Source organism: Eupeodes corollae, chromosome 3, assembly GCF_945859685.1.
Source record: "Eupeodes corollae chromosome 3, idEupCoro1.1, whole genome shotgun sequence".
Lineage (NCBI taxonomy): Eukaryota > Metazoa > Arthropoda > Insecta > Diptera > Syrphidae > Eupeodes > Eupeodes corollae.
The window spans coordinates 44,861,630-44,887,132 of NC_079149.1; the positions used below are offsets into that span (position 1 = coordinate 44,861,630).

Below are 25,503 nucleotides of genomic sequence, written 5' to 3' on the forward strand. Positions count from 1 at the left end.
TGAGGTTTAAGATTATATTTAAGGGACTTCTATTGTTTTAATGTTCAATAGTTTTTAATTGTTTATCATTGTTATGTATTCAAATTTATAATACTCTTATCATTCCTCTTAAATACCTCAATAAGCAATAAAAACCCACATCACTAATAAAAACTAGTGCACTTCAGTAAACTGATCTTTTCCGTAACCAACTCTATTTCTACTCTAATTTTTCATAATCAGAAGAAACAAAGTAATTCTTCTCTTAAAATAATAATTAGCACCATCAAGGAGAAAGAGGTGAGCTTCCGGTGTTTTAAAGCCAACCCAAATAAGGAAAACTGGAAAAGTTTTTAGCAGGCCTCTTTATATGACAAATTACGGAAAAAAATACTGCAATTTCCCAAAGGCAGTAAAATATTTTGGTCATTCGTAAAAAATATGAGGAATTCTTCCTCATCCTCGGGTACTACGCTTGTTGTCAATGACACTACTTTAGTTAGCTCTATTGATAAAGCCAACTTATTTGCAAGGCAGTTCGCCGAAAATTCCACTTACCAGATAGTGTCATGACTCCCTCAGTTCTTGGACGTATAAATGGTTCTATGGGACCAATCTTTTTTCGTACTCGAACTTTGGCGAGAGTTCTTAAAGATCTCAACAGATCCAGATGGTATCCCCGCTATTATTCTTAAAAGGTGTTCTTACACGCTAGCAAAACCACTGAGTAAGCTTTTCCATCTATCCTATTCTTTTGGGCTCGTTCCGAGTAGTTGGAAAACTGCATTTCTCCACCCAATCCCAAAAAAAACGAATCTTCTTCTCCCACAAATTACCGACCGACTAGCACTAACGTCCCTTCTTTCTAAGGTCATGGAAACGCTGATTAATTAGCAGCAATACGGCTTTCGAAGCAATAGGTCCACTGGTGATCTTATGGTTCATCTCACCGAAAAGTGGGACAAATCTTTACATCGTTTTGGAGAAAGTAAGATTATTGCACTTGATATTTCAAGGCGTTTGAAACAGTCTGACATCTTGCTCTTTTATAAAAAATGCATAGTTTTGGTATTGACGAATCTCTTATTCGTTGAATTAGAAATTTTCTTTTTTGCGAACCGCTCAATTCAAGTTGTTTTGGACTGATTCAAGTCTGAAACCCATAAAATAAATGCTGGTGTGCCCCAGGGCTCGGTTTTGTCTCCGACTCTATTCCTCATTTTTATAAATGATCTAATGTCGCTATACTTCTAATCCAATACATTGTTTCGCTGACGATGACACTTTTAGTTTTACATATTCGTTTCCAGACTAACAACCTTCCTCTTTGGATGTGGAACTGCAACGGCAAAATGTGATAAGTTCATTAAATTCCGACCTACACACCATTGTACAATGAGGAATAAAAACAGTGTGGAATTTAATGCTGCGAAAACCAAATGCTGTCTTGTATCGTTAAAGAGAGATATACCCTCTAGACATCCTTGGAATGTGCATCATCAACCACCTTTTGTAAAACGATCACATACGCGATGTCGCCAAAAATGGCGCAAGATGTCTAGTTTTTTGAGACGATGCATGTAATTTTTGTCTCCGTCTGATCTGGCTGCAATCTACAAAATATATATACGTCCGAAACTCGAATATAACTCTCATCTATGGGCTGGTGCTCCAGTAATTTATTAAAGCCTCTTGGACAGGATTCAAAGAAGAGCTTTTAAATTGATTGGTGACATGCACATCATCAACTCGATTACGTCACTCGAATATCGACGCAAGGTTTCTTGTCTCAACCTTTTTTCTGTTACTTTAACGTACTAAGCTCCAGTGAAATAGCCAGTTGCGTTTCTCCCCTAAAACAATTTAACCGTAATACCCGCACTTCTAGGAATTCCCCTCAGTTTACCCTTGAGCCCAACTTCGGCAGTACTATGAAGTACAAAGATTCATTTTTTAGCCATACTCCGCGAATGTGGAATGCCTTGCCACGCTATATCTTTCCCTGTCATTGCAATGTTTAGAAATTTTAAATCAATGTACACCGACGGCTCCTATCCAACCCTTCAGTCTTTTCCTAATGCTCACACTGTGTCTTTGGCATATTAAAGGTATACAAAACCCTTTTAGTTTTCGCTTATTATAAAAAAAATTTAAACTTTATAAATGTATTTAAACTAAAACATCTACAAGCACGTTCATAAGGATCATATACACTTTCTTTATGATACCAAAAAGCACGTATACGCCCAAGTACCCCGTTTAAATATTTTATTTGTTTTTGGATTGATCTAAGATTATTCTCAAAAAATACAGATGTTGTTTCACCAGCAATTGTTTTACTACCAACTTAAAATAAAATATAATCCATTTTCATTGCATCAGAATCATATAAACTTATTAATGATAAAATTAAAAATGCGTAGATATAATCTGAATTTTTACAATTTTCATCATAGATTTATTTCAGGTTTTTACAATTATATTTCAAAAATATTGATTTTTGCTTATATATAAGTAAACACTTAAAATATTTTAGTGTAGATTTGGACTATTTAATTAAATTATCAAATAACAGCTACACAATGTCAGTCTTTCTATAAAAATTGTCTTTTAACAATTATTATTATTATCTTGAATACGTATTTTCATACTTTGCATTATCGTTTCTTGTTTTTATATTTTTGTTAGACAAAAGTATGTAATAATAAATAATATTATATTGTAATTATAACTAGGACGAAGATCTTATTGATTTTTTTTTCACTTATTTTCTACAATCACAGATTTAACAGTCTAATCACTGAAAGACTTGTATAGTTTTTTTTTTAAATACTCTCTTTTTGAAAATTAGCAACTTATTTTCTGCAATTCATTGATTGTGTGGAACGTAAATGGTGGCGGTGGATCTTTGTCCTTTTCGGTTTCGATATATGGCACCTGTACGACGAATACTGTCGCTGTTGGTGAATAATGCTTCTCAATAACAGTTTCATAACTAGGAGGGGCAAATTCACTGTATGAAGGTGCTGGGCTGGGTGGTTGTTGGAGGTGATCATCAAGTGATTGCGTTGCATTCCGACGACCGCATTTACGATCGGAACAAGCCATCAAAGTGAAGAACGCCACCAACGCCAGGAATGTGGCAACGTACCAAGTTATTGTTATCGCATCCATTGTCGTCTGTGATAAATCCGATGGAATTCTTGATGAAGCTATGAAATTAAATAAAATAAAAATTAATAAAAATTATAAACATTTTTTAAACAAATCAAAACTTACTGTTTATTGCATAAACTTCAGTGATATCCGTGGCGTTGCGCAATTCGAGTTTCTTCTCGGCAATTCTCGCATTGACTCTATCCTCACTGTAGTTCAGCAGGTAGATCTGAGCATTTGTCTGCTTTGTCGCTGCCAAAACTGAAATAAATAAAATTTTAAAACATCTACTCTAAAGAAATCAATTTCATTACAAAAAGCTTTTTTTTCAAATACATTATTTTATAATCTAAACGGCGTCGATACAAAATGTCGGTCGGTATATAAAATGATAATGGTTTCTTCTTTAACTTTTATCGGTATCTTATCAAACGGAAATATTGTTTATCAAAATTGTCTTGTTTTGCCAATTTGATCACGACACGATTGGAGGGGACTCGCACGCATTCTTTGATACATATTAAAGGTGCATATAACACATATAATGTAAGAAAGAACTTGAAGTGGTCAACAAAGATCTTGTTAGTACTTGAGAATTCCTTAAGCCCGCTGTAATAGTTGTTGAGGAGTAATTTCAACTCACGTACGAGTGGGTACTCAAAATGGGGTTTTGCAACTTCGAGAACTTTTTGCAGTGGAATTATTTTAGAATTTCTATTGTTTCCAAGTTCATTGCACAGTAACAGCTTGAGATAGAAGACAAATTTAATTTTAGAAATGCTCGAAAAAACTATTCATAGTGAATTATTGAAGCTCAATGGGTTTAGAATTTACAAGTACTGTAATTAAAGGCTTTGATTAAGTTGAGCAAGAATATAGAGTTCTTCAAAACTTGAAGTTAACATGTTTCCTGATAAATACTTGGGCTTTTTAGATACATTATTTATTGAAATCGGCTTTTTAGTCTGCTTAGCAAAAGTGCAAATGCAGATGTGTGGAATAAGTGCACTGATTTAGAACTCTTAAGTTCAGAATTCTACATTTAGAACTCCTCTATCAACATAAGGTTTTTTTTTAATAAGGAATTTTTCAATTAACACAACACTTCAAAACCAATTAAATGTTCAAGCTTTTCTGTATTATAGAATAAAGAAGAACCTTAAAACAATACAATTAAAAATACAAACAAAATATCTGTTATTGTTTTCAATCTATTGCAAAACGTTTAATTTCTGTTTAACTTTTTTTTAATTTAACCAACCAAAGTATTTCACTGTCAATATTTGAAGTTCATTGCAAATAAAAAGAAGGCCAGAAGAAGTTCAAGTTTTTCTCGAAGTTGAAGGTCGGCGATTGACTTTGTGTCTGTCTTTCTGCTGTGAATAAGAAAGGTTTCTGAACTGCACAGAAAGAAATAGAAGAAACAAAACAAAAAAACAAAATAAGTCAGAATTTAATTTTTTTAATTAAAAGATATTGATCAAATGACTGCAAAATGACAATTATGTTCTTATAGAAGCAGCAGCAAAATAGATTTAATTTCTGAAATGTCAATGTCAGCTTCTGTTATCATTCATTTAAATTTTGTTTAGCAGGGATATCAGAGATTAGGTTATAATCAAGGTGATCAATTCAAATCGTGTGTTTGATCCATTTTAAATTAAATATCAATTTGGCAGTTTGAGCTTGCAAATATCAAGAAATTAAATTATTAACGCTGTTTTGATACTTGATCAAAAGTGTTCAAGTAACATTTTATTCACATTGAGAGTCAAGGCCAAATAAGTTCGTTAGCATTGTTAATATTGTCAAATTTAGGACTATCAAAGTTCACATAAGATCCATCCACAGATAGCTACTGTTGGGTGTAGATCTTAGACGTTATTTTGGCCTGGTCATTACCGTCAACGGTAGCGAGCGTTATCGGTCGATGATAACCAATTTCTTTGAGTCCCAATTGGATGATATGAACACCAAAGAAGTGTGTGTTTTCAAAAGGACGTCGCTCTTTAGGCACAAGATTATGATGTAAATTGGCACCAGAAATCATTGAATTCCACCCCGCTTTTCTGAATTCTGTTATAAGACTATTAAAAAACCTCCGTAATCAATTCCTCTTGTCAAATTTAACTTAATTATTCTAATTTATGGACAATTCATCGTTTTGGTTGTGCAATACCAGGAGAAGGAGTGATGAGCATTTGACTTTTGTTATTTTTAAAATTTTTATTAGCACGATTTAAACAAATTATTTTTTGGGTTGTGAGCTGAATATTTATTATTTTATTTTAAATATTCTAAGATTTAAAATTACCATTAATGCAGAAAATTAACATCACAATAAGCAATACAAAGAAATATAGCAAAACATCACTTGGCCGCAAGTTCACGATTTTTAAAAATGTGAAAATTATAAAATTAAGCTAAACATGGACCTACATAAATGAATAAAATAAAATCTGACTCGATTTGTTTACTTTTTAATTATCTCTACACCGATACCAAATTGTCTGCTAAATACATTTTTTTGTATCTATATTTGTAAAGAAGATAAAAACCGTGTGCACAATTGTCAAGTAAAAAATTGATAATTTTATTGTTTACAAAAGTAATACATCATACCTAAATATAATTACCATTTGAGTGTCTGTTAATGCACGACTTAAATTTTTACTCTTTTGAAGTTTCTTATCTTTCGAATTTTATGTGACAAGAAAATTAAATTATAAAAAAATAGATTCAATTTAGGGCACACACTTTGTGCACCATATGCTTTTGTTTTCTTTTGTTCTAAAGAGTTTTCTAATGAAAGGTTTTCTTTTGAATAGTTTGCTATTTGATCAGCCTTCAATTTTGAAGTTAGTATTTCTAAAAATGAAACGATAGATGCTTCAAGCATTCAGTTTTTAAAATCTAATAATTTTTGTTTAATTTTCTCACATATTTCGCACTTTTGGATCGTTGTCGTAAGGCAAGTTCTCTGCTAAAAATAGGGAAACTGATTGAAATAATTGAGCTGTTGTTGGAAGTTAGTGATGCGAAAACCACGTGCGTCGTGTGTCAAGAACAACAAAGACTATTGCTATTTAGCATTAGTTAACACAAGAACTAAAGTCGGTTGGTCACCAGAAACGCTGCACCGTATGTTTGTTGATCCCTTGAAATGCATTAAAATTATCTGGATTTTCATCTAAATGTCGTTTTTATAAATGATGATCATTGGAGGAGTTGACATTGAAAATCCAAGGTCGATTGTCAAAAAGTCACTTCTATTGATTTAAAAATGAGATAATTATTGCGGATATGGTAAATTAATTAAGCCACCAAGTACGGCCCGGAATTGGAAGATATTATAGACAGTAATACGTGCAACACAAGCAACGAACCAAGCTTAAAATTACGAGAAAATTGTTTTCGAAAAATTAGTTGGCAACTCAGATCTTCTGATTTTACAGCTTTAAAATTTAAAGCAACTTTAAATGCTTATTAATCGGTAAAGACCTTAACAATGGAATTTATGATCAAAAAACCCTTGATTTTTCAATTTTATTTTCGAAAATCGTTAGAGCAGTTTTTTTTTAATTATTTTGTATATACAAAGTTTTTCAATTTTGTTCTTAAAATATTTTTAGTATGGAGTTGTTTAGTGATTGTAAATACAAACTCTACATTTAAATATTGTTAAGGCAATATAAGAGCTCGTTCAAAAAAAACTATTGAAATCGGTTTATAAATAGCTGCGAAAATTAAAAAACAAACAAACGGTTCTATGAGCGGAACCTTTCCGGAGCAATACAAAAATATGTTTTCCTTACTTAAAGAAGCCAATTCAAAAAATAAAATTTTAGAGAAAATTTAAAAAAAAAATCTATCGGTTTGTTTTTGAGAAAATTCAAATTTTCGTTTTTCGACCAAAAAATCTATTGGAAGCCGCTGTTAGTTTTGATCTTTAAAAAAATTGAAAAAAATATCTAACGAGAATCTGCTCAAAATCTTAACTTCCAGGTTGAACTCAATCGATCAAATGGTTTAGGCTGTAGGAGTGTGAACAGACAGACAGGACTTCTCTACCATCGTGATATCATGTTTGATTAAAATCTCGAGTTCGAAATTTTTTACGAATCCAAAACTTGCCATATACATACGTAGTTTCTATACGTCGCAAGTAAAAATGTTTAAATCACATTTATGTATTTCGAATTTGAATTCCAGAAATAAATAAGATTATGTTTTTCCAACATCCAATAGATCATAGGTTTTTTTAATTATCAATCAATATCAATTAGATATTTATTTTTTAAATACTTTTTCTTATTTTAAAAGACCATGAAATTTCTGTTCATTCTTGTAAATATTTTTTCTTAACTATAGTAATTAACACGCCTTTAAATATGCAATACACAATTAGATACCATTATAATTTGTTTTCTAGTGCAAATAAATATTTCTGAAGTTCGAATAGAATTTCCTAACTTCTATGACAAATAAGATAGTGCTATCAAAGTTATATCACACAACTGATATAATCAAACAAGCCCCTAGCAGAAAATTATACCTCACAGCTTTTTTATTATTATTAATTCATTATTGATTTTTCATATTAATTTTCTGTTGCTATGTACAATTTACATACATATATGGGATTTTCTATAATAAATTAATTTAACAGAATCAAAACAACTCGTCATAGAACTAATAAATTTATTGATTATTATTGTTTATACAAACAAAAATAAATACAAGAATAAATAAACAACATTATGACTATAGGCATGCACTATTTTGAGGAATTTTTCGGTATAACAAACTTTACCTAGAAACAGTTGTCTACATAGCCTGTTTATATACATACATATTAATATACATAGCTAAACAAAATTATATCAGATATCTTTAATATATCGTAAAAACCACTTAAACATGACATAAGACTGTAAAGTTTTGAGTAATGATTAAATCAAATAATTTTATGATATCTAAAAACATCATCAGTGAACCACTTGAATTTTTAAAGATTAAAATATTTGTTTTATTTTTTGTCATTGGTTTATAAAAATAATAATAATTGGGAAGTAAACTTTTTAAGGAAGTATACAACCGACAGAGCGACCGGGTATAAGTAACAAGGTTAAGTATTTATTTTTAAATTGCATTAATTAAAAAACATCAAACTGGATTCTGTTGGGTTTCATGTGGTTACTTTGATTACAACACAATGTTTTTATTTGAACTTACATAGAAAAGAAGTTTATGAAAACCCACGAGAACTGTTTAAATGAGTAACTATAGTCTTTTCTTGTGAAATTGTCTGTTTAAAATTATCTAGAACTAATTAATTGAGGCTGCATTGCAAGTTAAGAAGTTATATAAAAACCCTTAAATATTTGTAAAGATTTTGACTAGAACTTCTTTTACGAATTTTGTATAAAATGTCACAATATTTGCTTTGGTAAGTCTTAAAAAATACAAGAAGAGTAACGATGGATGAGAACGAAATTCCCCCCTCATTTGTGAATACAAAAGTGGTTCACTTCGTTTGCTTACTTTTATTGTAAATTTTATCAATTGTTACGAAATTATATAATAAAAGGTGGCTAAATTTTAAAGGTTTTTCCCATTTCATTTTAAAATTTCTCAATTTCAGACATACTCAATTTAAACCATGGCAAGATACACAAGCAATGCGATAAAGTTATTCAGGCTTATTTTAAAAATGGGTGTTCAAATCAAACTTCTTAATTTGTCCGTTCAATTTAATCGTCCAAATGTTCGTACAATCGGAAAAATCTTTAAGCAATCCAGGTCTTTAGGAGATGTGAAAACTAAAATATTGCTGCTATTCGCTATAGTGTGGCTGAAAAACAGTTTCCAGAATATCTTACGTGGTGGAGATGTCAATTATCTCAAATTCATATGATTTGACACCGTTGGACTTCTTTCATCATCATTTGTTGAATAGGTATACGCCGATAAGTCAGCAACAGTTCAAGAGCTAAAGAATGAAATAATTTGGCTTATTGACCTCAATTATGCCTCAATGTCATCGAACATTTTGACCATCGAATGGAGGTGTGCCGCCGAGGTTGTGTCTCATAATTAATTGAACCATACTAATAATATCTTATTATCAAGAACCGAACATCAATTTTTCCTAAATTTACGTAGCATTTTTTTAAATTTTATTTTCTTATGAAAAAACAGACAGTTGGATTTTTATAAAAAAAAATTACTGAATATCGAAAACAATATTTCCTGTGAAATAAAAAAAAAGTTTGAAGACAATATTTTTAATTTTTGATAAGCTTTTTGATTCGAAATAAAATGTGTACCAAGTTTCAGTACTGTACCTTTTTTAGGTTTTTATTTTTTGTAAAAAAACTGTCAATTAGATTTTTTCCAAAATTTGACTGAATATTTTTTGAACATAAAAGTAGTTTAAAGCCAATATTTCAAAGTTTTGAAAAGATATTTAAGTCCAAAATCAATCAATTTCATTTTTTGTAAAAAAAAAACTATTAATTCGCTTTTTCTCAAAACTCAACTGAATGATTTTTTTTAAGATAAAAGTAGTTTAAAGCCAATATCTTAAAGTTTCGAAAAGATATATGAGTCGCAAATCAATTTTTCTCAACTTTTATTAATTTTTTTGTTTAGTTTTTTATTTTCAGCAGTTTTCCGAATATTGAAAACAATATTTCTCTTAAGATTAAATAAGTTTGAAGCCATAATATCACGTTTTTGAAATTATATTTAAGTCGAAATTCAATTTTTACCAACTTTGAGTAATGTTTTTTTTAGGTTTTTATTTGTTGGTTTGGTATCACGTTTAAATATATGTAATATAAAATTTAATTCAAGTCTCTAGCGTCATTGGTTTGTGAGATATTTAGGGTTAACCAAAATGTTCACCTTTTTTTAAACTGCTATGGTAAGAAAACTGAACACGCAATTTTCTTGAGAGCCCTTTCTGCATCTTTCTGTTTTTTATCTGTATAACACAATTTATTTGAAGTCGATATCTCTTCTATTTCTCGAGCTATGGAAAACGAAAAAACGTCGCAAATGTACGAACGTACGTACACACGCACGCACAGACATCTTTCTAGAAATATTTTATTTCAACTCTAGGGACCTTGAAACGTCGAGAAATACAATAACTTCCTATGGGAAGTAAAAAGTATCTTACTTTATTATAATAAATTGAATTGAAGGAGAAGTACACATTTTTGACGAAAAATAAAATATTTCAATTTACTTTTGAGTACTTATAAAAATTTCCAATATGATTTATTTAAATAAAAATAAAAACCTATGGTACGTGCAAGTTAAAACCAAACATCTGCTTATAAGACTTAAACGAATTAAAAGATAATAAAAATAATAATTAACGCTATTGACACTTAATATTAAAAGCAGGATTAATAAATGAATGCAATTACATATACTTGTACGTAACGCAAAAAGTTATTACCCTTATATTGAATATCGATATATTTCGAGTGTTTTCGTTAAAATATAAAAAAATATTAATTAATTTATAAATGGAAATTAATGAGAGTATTTTTAGGTGAAAGCATAAACTCATATAAAGAAAATAAATTAATAAACTTGTTTAGTCTGGTAAACAATTTATTTAAATAAAATTTTATAATTTGATAAGGTATAAACATTGTATTGTATTATTAATCATGTAAATATGGTAAAAATGGAGGTTTTACCAATAAGAGGTAATTTTGATGTCTACAAAGAGATGTTTTTAAGGGAGCTAAGAGAATAATAAAATTGATACAGTTTTACTCTTGAACTTTTTTGAAAGTGATCATAATAATATAGAAAGTTGAAACTGCTCTATCAAATTTGTCTCAAGTTTTGATTACATACTGTAAGAATGTTAACTATTTAAATAACTATAATATTTAAAATATAAAATATAAATAAACAAATTTTCGGTATGAGAGACAAATTTGTTCAAGACATTTTTAATGAATTGTTATCATGTTTTCAATTTTTACATTTTTGACTTTAGAGGGTCGTTTATTTTTGCTAATTCCAATCTTGATTGATTTTTGGTTTAGTTTTTAAAAATTGTAATAAACAAATGTAAACTTTGATAACAATTGAAAATAATTATTTAATTGTTTACCACACATGAAAGTTTACTTGGACTTGTTGATTGAATACGGATTGGAACAAAACAGTAAACATCAACAAATTAAGTATTTAAATTTAGTCGAAAATAAAGCAAAAAATCTACGTTTTAAAATCAACTAATTTGCGACACACTTTTATAAATTAAATTCTAAACATATAACTGAATAGATAACTTGCTCGTACTTTAACCCGAATTGAAATAAATCTATAATTTCTCAATTCAAAAAAGTGGTCTTAACAATATTAAATTTAATTTAAAATTCAAATTATATTGAAACCAGACTTAATAAATATAAATATCTTCAAATCGGAAAAAAAGATCGTTTTGTATATTTTTATTGAATTAATGAGAATCTTAAATAAAAAAATATAAAAAAATACAAAAAATAAATTGACTGATAATAGAAAGTAAACAAATAAAAAAGACCAAGCCTCTTAAAGCAAATGCTTTATTTATACACTTAATATAGGTGTTCGAAGCCGCCTGAATACAAAACGAGTACGTGCTTATTTTATATTATGCAAATTCATGAGAATAAAGAACTTTAAAGTTAAGTAGCTACTCGTACCATTTTCTGGGATCATACATGAGATAGATTTTAAATTAAGCTTTGTATTTTAAGGCATTAATTTGGCACATCAATAATATGTGAGCCTTGAAATTATAAATAAAATGATGCTTTAATTTTTCCTACTTAATTTTGTAACAATAATTGATCAATTATAGTTTTAATAAGTTGAACTGGAAGTAAATTTGCTGCTATATTATGTAAATCTTTCAACAAAGAAATCAAGGAAAAACTTGTACCAAAAAAAAGGAATTTAAATTCCGTATAAAAAGAATTGGGAGATTTATCTACTATAATTTTTTGTTAAACTCTTAATGTAATATTAATCAAGGCAATAGGGTTGGTTGTTGTTGTTTTATCTCAATGGACTTTAAGATCAATACCATTTTATTTTCCTTTTCTCTGTAACGTTTAGAGTTTCAAAATAAAATATGTTAAGTATCAACGATTAAGCCATAAATAAGATAAATATTATTTTATTTCCTTTTAAGACATAAAAAGTAAGGAACCTTAAAAAATTAAGAACTACCCCAACATCTATAACTCCTTCGAAAAGAAAAAAACTTCTCAATTACTTATGCTATTATTATTGAAACTTAGGTTTTTTTTGTTTTGAAACTTAGTCAAAATTTTATTTTTAACTATTACAAAAAAAAAAGTTTACAAAAATATTCCACACAACTTTTGTTTGCTTATTAAATTCCTAAATAGAAAACCAAATGTTTTGCTGTTTTAATATTCAACCTAGAAAGTTTTGTTGATTATTAACAAAAGTTTTTAATAATTTAAACAAACACAATAGGTATGCAAGTATTAGGTACCAGACTCCGATACTTCGTTACACATCGAAAAGGCTGAATAAACTTTGTACTAAATTCAGGCCTACATGTTTGCAAATGTTTATTGTAAGCAATAACCGCATTCTTGACAAAATTCTTTTCTATTGACATTTGGAATTTATCCTTCGACTATAGGGTGTTTCACAGTCTTTTGAACAGATGAATATCATAATACCTAGAGGCGATTTTGCTTAGACACGTTTACTTAATCATATTTTAAAATAAAAAAAAGAGGCTGGAATGCGACCAACACTGATAACTTCCCATCCCGTCTCTCTATTTGCCTTGCTTGAAAGTTTGTAGGTTTTCGTGTTGGGTTAAAAAAATTGCTATTTGAATTGTTCTTAAATATTTTTAAATAATTAACAATATTTTTCATATAAAAAAACAGTTTAGTTTGAAAATCTAGTTTTGTTAAATAGATTTTTAGTCAAAAAAAAATGTTTACCAATTTTTGTAGTATTTCTTAATTTTTTTAAAAATTGGATGAATACAATTAATTTAAAAGATATCAAAATACGAACATCAATTTTTATCAAATTTTGCGTAAAATTTTTTGTCGATTTTATTTTTTTTAATGAAAAAACAGACTGTTGGATTTTTATAAAATAAAAAAAAAAAAACTGAATATCGAAAACAATATTTTCTATGAAATAAAAAGTTTGAAGACAATATTTAAAATTTTTAAAAAGCTATTTGAGTCGAAAGTAAATTTGTATCAAGTTTTATTATTGTTTTTTTGTAAAGTTTTTATTTTTTGTAAGAAACTATCAATTAGATTTTTCTCAAAATTGTATTGAATAATGACAACAATATATATTGAAAAAGATAAAAGTAGTTTAAGGAAAATATCTCAAAGTTTTGAGATCAATTTTTACCAACTTTTATTAATTTTTTGTTTATGTTTTTATTTTTTGTAAAAAACTGTCAATTCGATTTTTCTCAAAACTTTTGCGAATGTTGAAAACAATATTTCTTATAAGTTAAAATTAGACCGAAGCCATAATCTCAAATTTTTGAAAAGATATTTGTGTCGAAAATTAATGTTTACCACCTTTTGTTAATTTTTTTTTAAGTTTCTATTTTTTGTAAAAAAAAATGTCTATTCAATTTTTCTCAAAATTTTGCCGAATATTGAAAACAATATTTCTAATAAGACACATTAAGTTTGAAGCCATAACCTCGAGTTTTTAAAAAGAAATTTGACTCGAAAATCAATTTTTACGAACTTTTAGAAATGCTTTTCTTAGGTTTGTATTATTTTTAAAAAAACTTTCAATTCGATTTTCAAACAAATTTATGGAATGTTCAAAACAATATTTCTTATAAGATAAAATTAGATCTATGACAAATTTCAAAGTTTTGAAAAAATATTTAAGTCGAAAATCAATTTTAAGCTACTTTTGTTAATTTTTTTTAAGTTTTAAATTTTTTGTAAAAAAAACTGTCAATCAGATTTTTCTAAAAATTTTACTATATGTTAAAAACTTTATTTTTATTGCACAAAATTGTTTTGGAGATAAAATATTTTTTTATTCGTAAAATTTTCGTGGCGACAAATTTGCTTAGTTTTTAGATTCGTTATAAATCGTCAATTGATTTTTTTTTAAATATACTTGTTTGGTATCACGTTACAATATATTACATAAAATTTAATTCAAGTCTCTAGCGTTTTGGTTATTTAGGGTTGACCAACATTTTAACTTTTTTTTAAATTGCTATGGTATAAAAAAACCACCCGCGCAATTTCGTTGAGAGACTTTTCTGCATCTTTTTGCATTATTATCTGTATAACAAAATTTATTTTAAGTCGATATCTCTTCTGGTTCTTGAGCTAGGGACCTTGAAACGTTGAGAAATGTCAAAACTTTCAATTTGACAAATCCTACCCATTACAATAACTTCCTATGGAAAGTTAATAAAAACTTTCTTCAGTAAGAGGTTTTATTTTGAAAAATCCGCTAAAGATACCATTTGAAAAGTGAAGTTGAAATTGATAAAATTCATTACAATAATGGTAGAAATTTTGCAGTTACAATTCGCAGTTTTAAAACAAAACTTTCCTAAAAGTATTATTTTCATGCATCTTTATCATTGTTTTAAATATGCATGCATCTTTATAATTCAAAGAAATTAGAGGAATTCGAACATTTATTAAGACAAACTACATTTCATGCTCGATATTTTTCCATTTATTGTACAATTTGTTTCTACAATCAATTCATTATTGATTTTAAACGAACCAGGAAATTATAACCATAATCTAATTTTTTCTAAACCATTCATAACTCTCCTAGAGCTTAATACTTTTATTTCGACCACTCTCTTCTCCAAAACAATGACATTGACCATGCGATGTGATAAAGTTATTTTTAACTTTTCAAACAAATCACTTTATTCATTTTAATTCAGTTCAATCAAGTATATAAAAAAATGATTAATAAACTTTAATTGAACCTATAAAAATGGAATCTATACAAAATATATGTAAAATAGATATTATCATGATATTTTAGTTTGAACAAAACAAAATATGTAAATCTAAAAGGAAGTATATAACTTTATGCAACTAATGCTCTTGCAATGTACATACATCAAGCTTAGCAAAACCCGCAATTATATAGATAGGAAAAAAAGTATCTCCGCCACATCCTACATACAAAAATGTATGTACGTCACAACAACATTTAGCGTCCTTGAAGTCTGCAACAGGTCTACTTTATCTATTCACTTACATAGAGTCAGTACACAACATTGAAGCTCTATTTTATTATGTTTAGTAATATTATTTTATTTGCATACGAGATACGACAACAACAACAACGTCGATTTTGATTTCATTAATTTTTCTTTGTTTATCGTATAAATGGAGTCGATGCTTTCCATGTACGATAAAATGGTTTTTTAATTAATTGAGTTTTTTTTAGTTCTAAGTGAGGTACTTTTTTATCTATAGTTGTGTGCTATAGGTATTTTTTTAATGCATACACTAAAGACCCTATGTTCTTTTTCTGCATGAGTTACGAGAAAAAAAAAGTTAGGTTAGATTCATGACATTATAGCTCTGCCCTTATTAAGGAAATGAAGACAAAGGAAAAGCATTTGTTTGAAATGTAAGCCAGGTTTTTTTTTAATTGATTAAAACTGGGTTACGTGGGTAGCATTTACATTTATTGAACTTTGTATGTTATATTTAAGTCTAATTTGTAAAGTGTTTTTTCATTTTTCATATTGAATAACCGGCTATTTTCACAGCTGTCACTTTTGAAGCTGCCATCTTTTGACATTTAACAAGAAAAACCTACTCCATTTTCAAAAATGGGAAGATACACATCTTAATAATGCATTTAAAGTGCTAAACTTCACTAGAAGAAGATATGATGTTTTTTTTAGTATCAACATAAAACCTCTTATTAAAAACACCTGTTGATTATGACCTAAATTATATTCCAGCAAAAATTAATCGAAATTTATTTGCCTATCTATTTAAACCAGTTTAACTATGAACTTTGTGAATAAAATTAAAATAATTTAACCATATTCAATTTTTGTATTGTCTTTTTTAAGCTAAAATTGGAATCTCCTTTTTTAGAAGAGGCTTAAAATAGTTTTAAGACTTTTATTAAAACGTTACTTTTGAACATATTATATTAACCCATACATGTACATTATGTATATTAAATAAAATTTTAAAACAAAGTTAGCACATGGGGTTGTTTATATAGTTGAATGAACTTATATTTGTTTTATTATTTTTAATAAAAAAAATGTTATAAAATCTCCAAGTATTCAACTAAAACCTTTAAAATGTCAATGACCCAAGGCAGGTAATTTTGACAAAAACCTTGAACTTGGTATTACAAACATAGTTTATAATTTGTACAACCCCGACCCAAAGAATCTCAATAAAAATCAAATTAATTTGTATAAATTTTGTAGATATCAGAATTTGTCTTTACCTCATCATTCCACTCGAAAGAACCTTAAAATAAACTTGAACTCGCTACTTTGACTAAGATAACTTACAATATTTTAAAGTGTTTACAGAGTACTTTATTGTTTTGTTTAATAATGCCTACTCTAGTTTATAAAAAGGTACACATTTACAGTAGTAGCTCCTTCTCCTCTGTTATGTATAATAAATAAACATAGTAAATGCGAAATATTAACTGTCAGTCGTGTGCAAAATGTCAGATATTAATTTAAGAAATCTTCGCAAAATTTTAGGTAAAACGATCAAGTCAGTTTAGTAAGTAACTAACTTAAAAAAGATGTTTCTAACTTTAAACGAACCCATTAACATGTTGACATAAATGTTAATAGGTCCGTTTCACAAATTTAGGTTTGTTTGCGTTTAGTATTTTTTTTTTACGAACTGTCACTTTTTAGTCATGTTCAGATGCCCCTTTTTAGTAAAGTGAAATAATTCTTTTTAAGGTTACCCCAACAAAAACAATGACAACGAGATAGTTTTTTTTTATATTTTTTTTTAAATTCAGCCATTGTATAAGTTTTACAAAATTGAGTCATAAAATCTGTGATTTAATTTTTTCTTCTTAGAATTTCTAATATACATTAATTATATGCGTTTAGTTGTCACCTAAACATATGAATACGAACAAATACGACACTTAACAGAATATAGTGAAATTGTTACGTTTCTTATTTCTTAAAAAAAAATAATGCGATTCGTCAGAGTTTTAAGAAACAGATGAGTGACTGGTCAACGTTTAGGTATAATTAGACTATGTGTATTTATTCTTTATTCTTCAAATTTAAATTCGACTTAAGTAAATAAAAATAGACAATGATCTTCATAGGGCACGATGCAACATAATATTTTCTATGAATTTATTTATCTTTTCATTAGCACCTTTAACTGTTCCAATTGTGTTCTATACCTTCACTTAATTTTTTGTTTTCTTTTTGCAAATTAAGCTAACGAAATGATTGTTAGATTATAAAAACATGCTTACAGAGACTTATAACCGATTTACAATCAATTGTCAGACAATTTGTGTGCTAATTGACAACCGTGAAAATCTCACATTTAAACGTAAGACGATACATTTTAAAGTAAAATTAAGTAAACACAACATTTTGTCTGACATCTGCCAATGTTTGTGGTTGTCTAGTATTTCTGACAGTAAAAAAATGTCAGATTTACTTTTTTTAAATTATACAATTTTTGTACTGAAAGACAATTATCACCAATAAGCTTAATGTCTTACGTAGTGCTCACTAGGCCTTAGAAATGCCTCAGTGAATTCGTAGGCACAAAAACACAAACCCTACAAATTGTGAAGTTAGCATCAGCGGCAGAATTTTCATTTATGTCTCTTTTTCCAGAGAGATTCATTTAAAACTCACCTTTCTCCCATCTCCCGAGAGCCATGCATATTCGTCTACTTAGAAAAGTTCTATTAAACTCACATGAAAACATTTCTATATTGTAAACCCACCCCACAGCCTTATAATAATAACAACAATAATAATTGAACAAGTCATCAACAATTTCTTGACTTTTTAACCGCCATAAATTCTTCATATTTTTTTTTATTCACAGAGAAAAACAACTTAACCAACCGACCGACCCACTGTTTGTTCGTTCCTTATTGTTATTTAGTTATTTTCTTTTTTTGTATTTAAAATTTATTCAAATTATGATATATTGTAAGTATACTTACAAGTCACAATGACAACTCCAACTGTGAGCGTCCATTCGCATCCCTTTTTTGAAAACATTTTCAATTTTCTTCTTCGATAAATATTGCAATATTTTTATTATCTTCTTGTATTTTTATAATGCACAAAGTTTTCTTTTTTTGTTTAAATTCAATTTTTGTTCATATCAAACAACAATATTATAAAATTATTTAAAAAAAATACAATATTAAATTATTCGTTAAAAAAATGAGTGAACTGAACTTAAAAAATATTCAAAATCACTGGTCAACTTTATTTCCTCTTTATGTTCACTTTGATTTTTCGCACTGATCCAATGCTTAGCACTCTGTTTCAATGGATTCGGTACTGGATAACGTACAGAATATCGGAGACTCTCTAGTAACGAGACTAGCCACAACTATCGAGGTTGAAACCAAAACCGTAACTGCTACTTTCTGATTCCCCACCACAAGTGTTAAATACAGAAAATAAAAAACTTTAACCGTTAAATTTATAAGTGAACCGATTCTAGGGGTACCTTTGGTTTTAAATTCTTCAATAATTTTTATTTTTATTTTGTTTACTTGTTATCTACTCTCTGTGTGCCGGTTGAGAGATAAATATCTACACACTACAGTGATTCAACACCCTCTACGAGGTATGACGACGACTTTGAGTATACGAGTCGAGTCGGCCGCCGCGAGACACCAGGCACAGAGCACACTAAAGGCTTTGATTAAAACGAACTTTTTTTTGAAGGCATTCTAGTCAGCTGTGGTTGTGATGTTTTGATATCTAAACTGAAAAGTTAAGAGTAGCAGTAGCAAATAGTTGAGCAAATATGTATTTTCCGCAGAAAATTTGGGAAAATATTAGTCAATTTTTACATTAAGTATTCAGACAAATTTCAATTACTGAGTTGAAAGAGTTCATCTCAAAAGCTTTTTATCTTAAGTAAATATGAGTTCGTGCACTTTGTTGTGTATCAATTGGTAAAGTACATAAAAGGTCAAGAAATGCTTAAGGTAATGTTTTGGATTTGATAAAAAATAACATTAGTCATTAACCGGTCTGTGGTTTTTTTGATGAAATCCTAAGTTTATAAATATATTTTTATCAGTGAATGAAAGTACAGGTTTGGGTGGCAATTTTTTGAATTTGGGTGTCTTGAGTTTTCGGGATTTTTGGTTTCCGGAATTCTGGGGTTTTATTATATGAATCGGTAGAAGTGATTTTTAGTAAATATTGGGTGATTTTCTAGCTATTATCTTTTTGGCAACACTGGTTTAAACAGCTTACGCACGTTTCGTGTTTTGTTTCACTGTCCAACATCTTATGAACGAACAACGCTTGCAAATATTGAATTTTATTATTAAAATGTGTTCTCTGTTAAGAAAGTTTATAGCGCTCTTTTTACCAAAAAAAAGTGTTCAGGGACGAAGCACATTTTTAGCTCAAAGGGTACGTTAATGAGCAGAATTGTCGATTTTGCAGTGAATATCAGTCAGAAGTATTGCAAGATGCATCCAGAAAAAAGTAACTTTGGTGCAGTTTATGGGCTGGTGGCTGGTGGCATTCGAGCGTACTTCTTCAAAGATGATGCGAATCTTAACGAACCTGTGAATAGTAAGCGCTACCCTGAAATGATATCCAATTTTTTTTGCCAAAAATACCAAGAGCTTGACTTGCATGAAATATGGTTTCAACAAGACGGTGCCACATGCCACACAGCATTGAGAGGCGAGTTCGGTGAAAATTTTATTTCACGTTCGGGAACGGTCAATTGGCCGCCTAAATCGTGCGATTTTTGGGGCTATGTCAAAGCTCATGTCTATACAGACAAACCCGTTTCAATTTACGCATTGGAAGACAACATTGAAGCATTTATTTGTGAGATACCTGCCAAAATATTTTAAAGAGTATGCAAAAATTGGACTAAGCGGATGGACCACCTGAGGCGCAGTCAAGGTCAACATTTGCATGAAATAATCTTCAAACATTGAATTACATATATGGACCGTACTATCGATTCAAATAAATATTTCATGAATTTTGCTGAATTTATGCGTGTGTTTTTAAATAAGTTTCCTAAAGCCTTTAAAGAATCACCCTTTACAAGGGTTGCTCTTTATCCTCTTCCGGAAAAAAAGTGTAATATGGTGTATTCAAAACGAGTAATTAATAACTGTGTGTAGGTAAATATGTTATTCCAATGGAAAACGATATAAATGAAGTGATACGAATTAAATTTTTTACTGCATTACGCTCTTGTATCGATTGGCGATCACCTTTTTTACGTTGATTCAAATAAAGAATTACAAAGTCGCAAAATTGTGGTAACATCTTTTGAAGAAATAACACTGTCAGGATTCAGGAAAAGTTTGCAATTCTTTTGTGGCTTGTGTGGCATGTCTCGGCAGTGGAATTGGTTCACCGTACAATTGTACCTACAGGCCTAATAGAACCACCATCCCATAAACCTCACCAAACAAGCTCATAAATACTCATACATGATTTCAATTTTTCACATTACTAACTATTCTCAAATGCAAAAATTTGTCTTATTTGTTCACAAACACCCGGTTGAAAAGTTAAATCTCAATGAGTCAAAAAGTACTTGAGGTTTGTGAATTGTTACTGCAAAATCTTTGACATTTTTATAGTAATTTTTAAATTTTTAATGAATTGTTAAAAAGCCTTGCGTTTCATATAGCAAGTTTAGACGACATAAGGAACTTGAAGTTAAGGGAAGTTTCGAGTATTTGATTGGCCAGCTGGCGAAAAATTGCTTTCCAAATAAGCCTTTATTGGAAAGTAGACTGGAAACTAAAGCTAAGTACACACGATTGAGATTTTCCAATATTGGCCGAACTGTAAAAAGTCTTTCAAAACATCCAAATAGGCGACAATTGCCATTTTCCTATCAAGTTTAGATTGGGCAGGTTCAGCCAACAAAAGGGACTTCATTTGCAGTCAACTTTATTGTTCGAACGTAAATTTTGACCGAGGTAACTAGTTAATTTTTCAAGGGTCATGAATTTCAAATTCAAAACTTTACTTCGAAATCTCTACGTTTATAGTACAAAAAGTATCAACAAAAATACTGTCTTCGCAACACTCTTCAAGCAAGCTACAAGCCCACCACGATTTGTATTTTGTATTGTAAAGAAATATTAGTTATATCTTTTCAAAATTGACAAGGACTCCCTTTACAGAAAGCATTAAATAAAGTTGTGCATAAAATAAATAATTCATAGAGTAATAAAGTTCAGCTTTCAGTTTAATGAAAAAATATTACCAACTGTCATTTTGATAGAAGTAGACTTGACTTGATAGTTAGGGAGATTTTTCTTGACTTACTTTCCAGTCAACTTTCCATTGTTGCCTTAATTGGAAGGCAATTTTTTGGCAATTGGCCAATCAGATACTAGAAACGAGCCTAACTTGTCCATTTATCCGATTGGTTGATTAGACAATGGAAGATTATTTTCATTACAGATGGCAGAAAATATGAACATTTTTATTTTAAAAGTCAAAACCACAAGTAGTGGCAAACAATAATGAAGAAGGCAACTATCTTGGCAGCATATTTGTTGTAACTTTTCCGGCTTAAAAACTTTTTGCCAATTAAAAATTGGATTGCGTAGTTGGCAAAAACATCATCGAATATCATTAGTAGATAGTGAATATTTGAAAAATAATGAACAATGAAAATAAAAAATTGCAAAATGTTGGCCAGTTTTTCGACAGCCATTACATTTGGATACATAGTTTATAGAAAATTGTTAAAATTCTACTAAACAAACCATCCAATATTGGAAACTCTTCCAATCTTAGCTTTAGTTAAAAACAATCTACATACTTACTGCTTCCTATCAAGTTAAGTCTACTTACGTAAAAATGTGAACTGATCGTTTTTTTTTTTACTCAACTTTTTAAAATACTAACTAAGCCCCTCTTTTACTTATGAACAAGTTTATCCAACATCAACTTAACATTATTTCTTGCACCATGTGATGCTTTTATACGCGTATTAATGATTTTGCTCATCTAATGATGGGGGAATCTCATTTCCAGCTGATTTGTTAGATTTCGTCACAATGAGCTTAAGTTTCAGTTGAAATTGAAATGGAATTTTACGTGACTCAAGTCAGACTTCACACACGATTCGGATGAATGAAAAACATTCACAATTCAACTGAATCAAGGCGTCACAACTTCCTGATGTTGTAGGTATTTAAGTTGACTAAAGAGAATTTTATAATTAGACTAATTTCTACCTACGATGATGATGAGTATTTTAATCACTTAACATTAACACTGCAGTCATTAATCAAAACCCGTGTTAGTTTATAAAATAATTTTCGGGTTTAAGTTGTTGTTTTTTTTTAAAAATACATACAGTAACTCACATATTCGATCGAATGAGTTTCACTATTTCGATTTTTGTCATATTAAGATTAATACTATGTTTGCATACTTTAAAAAAAAAAACAATATTTTATTAGTTCAAAACTTAAGAAATAACATGAAATGGGTTTTGATGTAAATAAAACATTTAAAATAAAAAAAATTAAACAAAATGAAGAAATTGGAATTCGATCAGTTTTGTGAGTTTATACTATATTGAAAATCTGATGCAATTCAATATTTTGTATGCCCTCCTTTTGCAGCTAAAACAGCTTTTATCCGGTTTGGCATACTGTGAATTAGTTTTTGGCATTCTTCTATGCTAATATTTTTCCACTCAGTTTCCACTCTTTGCCATACTTCATCCTTAGATCTAGCGCAATGATCCCAAGATGAAATCCTGCGTTTAAGGATCCCCCAAAGATGTTCAATGGGGTTCAGATCCGGGGACTGGGGTGGCCAGTCTAAAACATTGACTCCTTGAGTTTCAAGCCAATCGCGAGTGATTCTTGCAGTATGTTTCGGATCATTGTCTTGTTGAAAGACAATGTCCGAAAGCCCCTTACCCCATTTTCTGACCGATGAGACAAGGCTATCATTCAATATTTGAATGTAGGATTGTGCTGTCATACGACCATCTACCTTAGAGCACACCCCAACCCCGGAAGAATGCATACATCCCCATATCATAATGTTACCGCCCCCAAATTTCACCGTTTCTTTTACCAAACGTTTGGATAGAGGCTCTTTGGGCTTTTTCCAAACCCATTCTCTGCCATCGGAACCCAGACGATTGATTTTAGTTTCGTCGGACCACACGACATTTTCCCAGTCCGTTATGGTGTAGTTTCTATATTTTTTTGCGAACTGCAAACGCAGCTTTCGGTGGCGATTCGTCAGTAAGGGTTTTCTTATTTTTGCTCGTCCTTTCATTCCGGCTTGTCTTAGGACTCTTCTGACCGTTTCTGGGCTGACATCAACTCCCTGAGTAGCTGATGAGTTCCGTTTTATTTGTACAGCATTGTCAAATGTTCCAGTGTTGACAGATCTAACGATGTTCCGTTTTGTAACAGGATTCAATTTGGGTTTTCTTCCTGACGGTCGACTTTTTGTTGTTATATTCAGCATCTTTCTATTTTTGCTGACAGTACTTAATGAACATTTTAGTTTATTCGAGATTTCTCTATGCGTATTATGTTCCTCCAATAGTTTTTTTATACTTTCCTTTAAAAACCGGCTTATTTCTTTCATTTTTTAACCTTTTTTATTTTTTATAAAAAAAATTAAATATTTAAAAAAGATCCAAAGGAAAAATGAACACGGGACAAAAATACTACAGCTTACTTACTTACCTATAATTTTGTATCAGTTTCACAAATTTTTTTTTTATTAATTAGGGTTTTTCTCTGTACAACTTCACTGCAATAAACAACTCACAAAACTGATCGAATGTACCTATTCCCCAATGACCTTGCATTTGGTAACGGTATTTACGATTAGCTGTAATTCTTATTGGTAAATCATTAGCTTGTTTACCTCTAGCAAATCATGTGTAAAATATTTCTGCAGTGTCATATAGTAACTTTTTGTCAAACATTTTAAGAGAATGTGGCTCACATTCGATGGAAAATGTGAGTTACTGTATGTAAGTTTTTAGTTATCATTATCAATCATAGATGGGTAAAGATTCAATAAAATACAAACATATGTATATTGTTTACATTTTAATGACAATTTCTGAATTTTGCATAAATTATAGATTTTCATTAGAATTTGAATTTTGAACCTTCGATTTCACAATCAAGGTGTAAGATTGCCTTTTTCAATGTTGTTTTTTTAAATTATTATTAAAAATTTCTAGAATCTCTCGAATTGTACTTCGATATTATTTCGTATGGCTCATATTGAATTTGGCTAGCAACATTGAATTTTTTCTAAAGTTGTTTTTGATATGAGTGGTTGATAGCTTGAAATCAAATTATCTTAGAAGTACTTGTTTTGTTCAGATCTTTGTATAGTGATTGGACTTGAAGAATATGGTTAATTATGTGATTAGAGTGGAACTGATGTATCTATTTGATTTTATTTCTTTTTTTATTCTATATAAAAGAAATATAATATAGTAAAAGAGAATTAGCCTTGTTGTCGTGCAATTCGAGGTGAAGGCCTGAGTTCCAAAGTGTGTCTTATTGTTATTGTAGGTATAGGTACTTATGACTTATGTGAAGCACCTTTATTCATAAAAATAGGATGGAGACTCTTATTCTGACTTTCGCATTATTTGTCTAGAAATATTTAAAACTTCTAGAAAGATGTTTTTTTTTTAGAAGTTGTATGTTAGATTTTAAGTTTAAGATTATTTTTAAGTATTAAATTATTGAAAACAAGAATATTATTGTATGAAGTGTTTGAAATAAACAATATATGACAATGTTATTTTTGATTGTTTTTCAAGATTATTATTCATGATAATTTGGAAATAATCAATCAGTAAGTCATCAGACTTGAATTTATAAGTGGCACATTATGATCGTTCCAAGCAAAAAATAAACGAGCAATTGATTTGTATCTCTGTTATAACTACAAAGTTCTGATTGTGAGTCTATTTTTCAAAATAAGTTTTGAGAATATCGGTGTTTTTGTACTTAGGTGAATTGATTTTTTAAATAGGTCGAGAGAACTATGAAAGATAAAGGTAGTTTTTGCCTTAAACTTTAAGAGTTTGTTATTAA

The 25,503-nt window shown here is 29.3% G+C and overlaps 1 protein-coding gene across 1 annotated transcript; it reads right to left on the minus strand.

Moving 5' to 3' along the window:
• Nucleotides 1-2,405: 2,405 nt before the first annotated feature.
• On the minus strand, nt 2,406-19,048 carry LOC129952504 (uncharacterized). The gene is made up of 3 exons (XM_056065111.1): nt 18,382-19,048; nt 3,259-3,396; nt 2,406-3,191 (listed from the first exon to the last, which is right to left on the minus strand). The coding sequence occupies exons 1-3, from the start codon at nt 18,437-18,439 to the stop codon at nt 2,827-2,829; spliced, it is 561 nt and encodes a 186-aa protein (XP_055921086.1). The 5' UTR covers nt 18,440-19,048; the 3' UTR covers nt 2,406-2,826.
• Nucleotides 19,049-25,503: the final 6,455 nt, after the last annotated feature.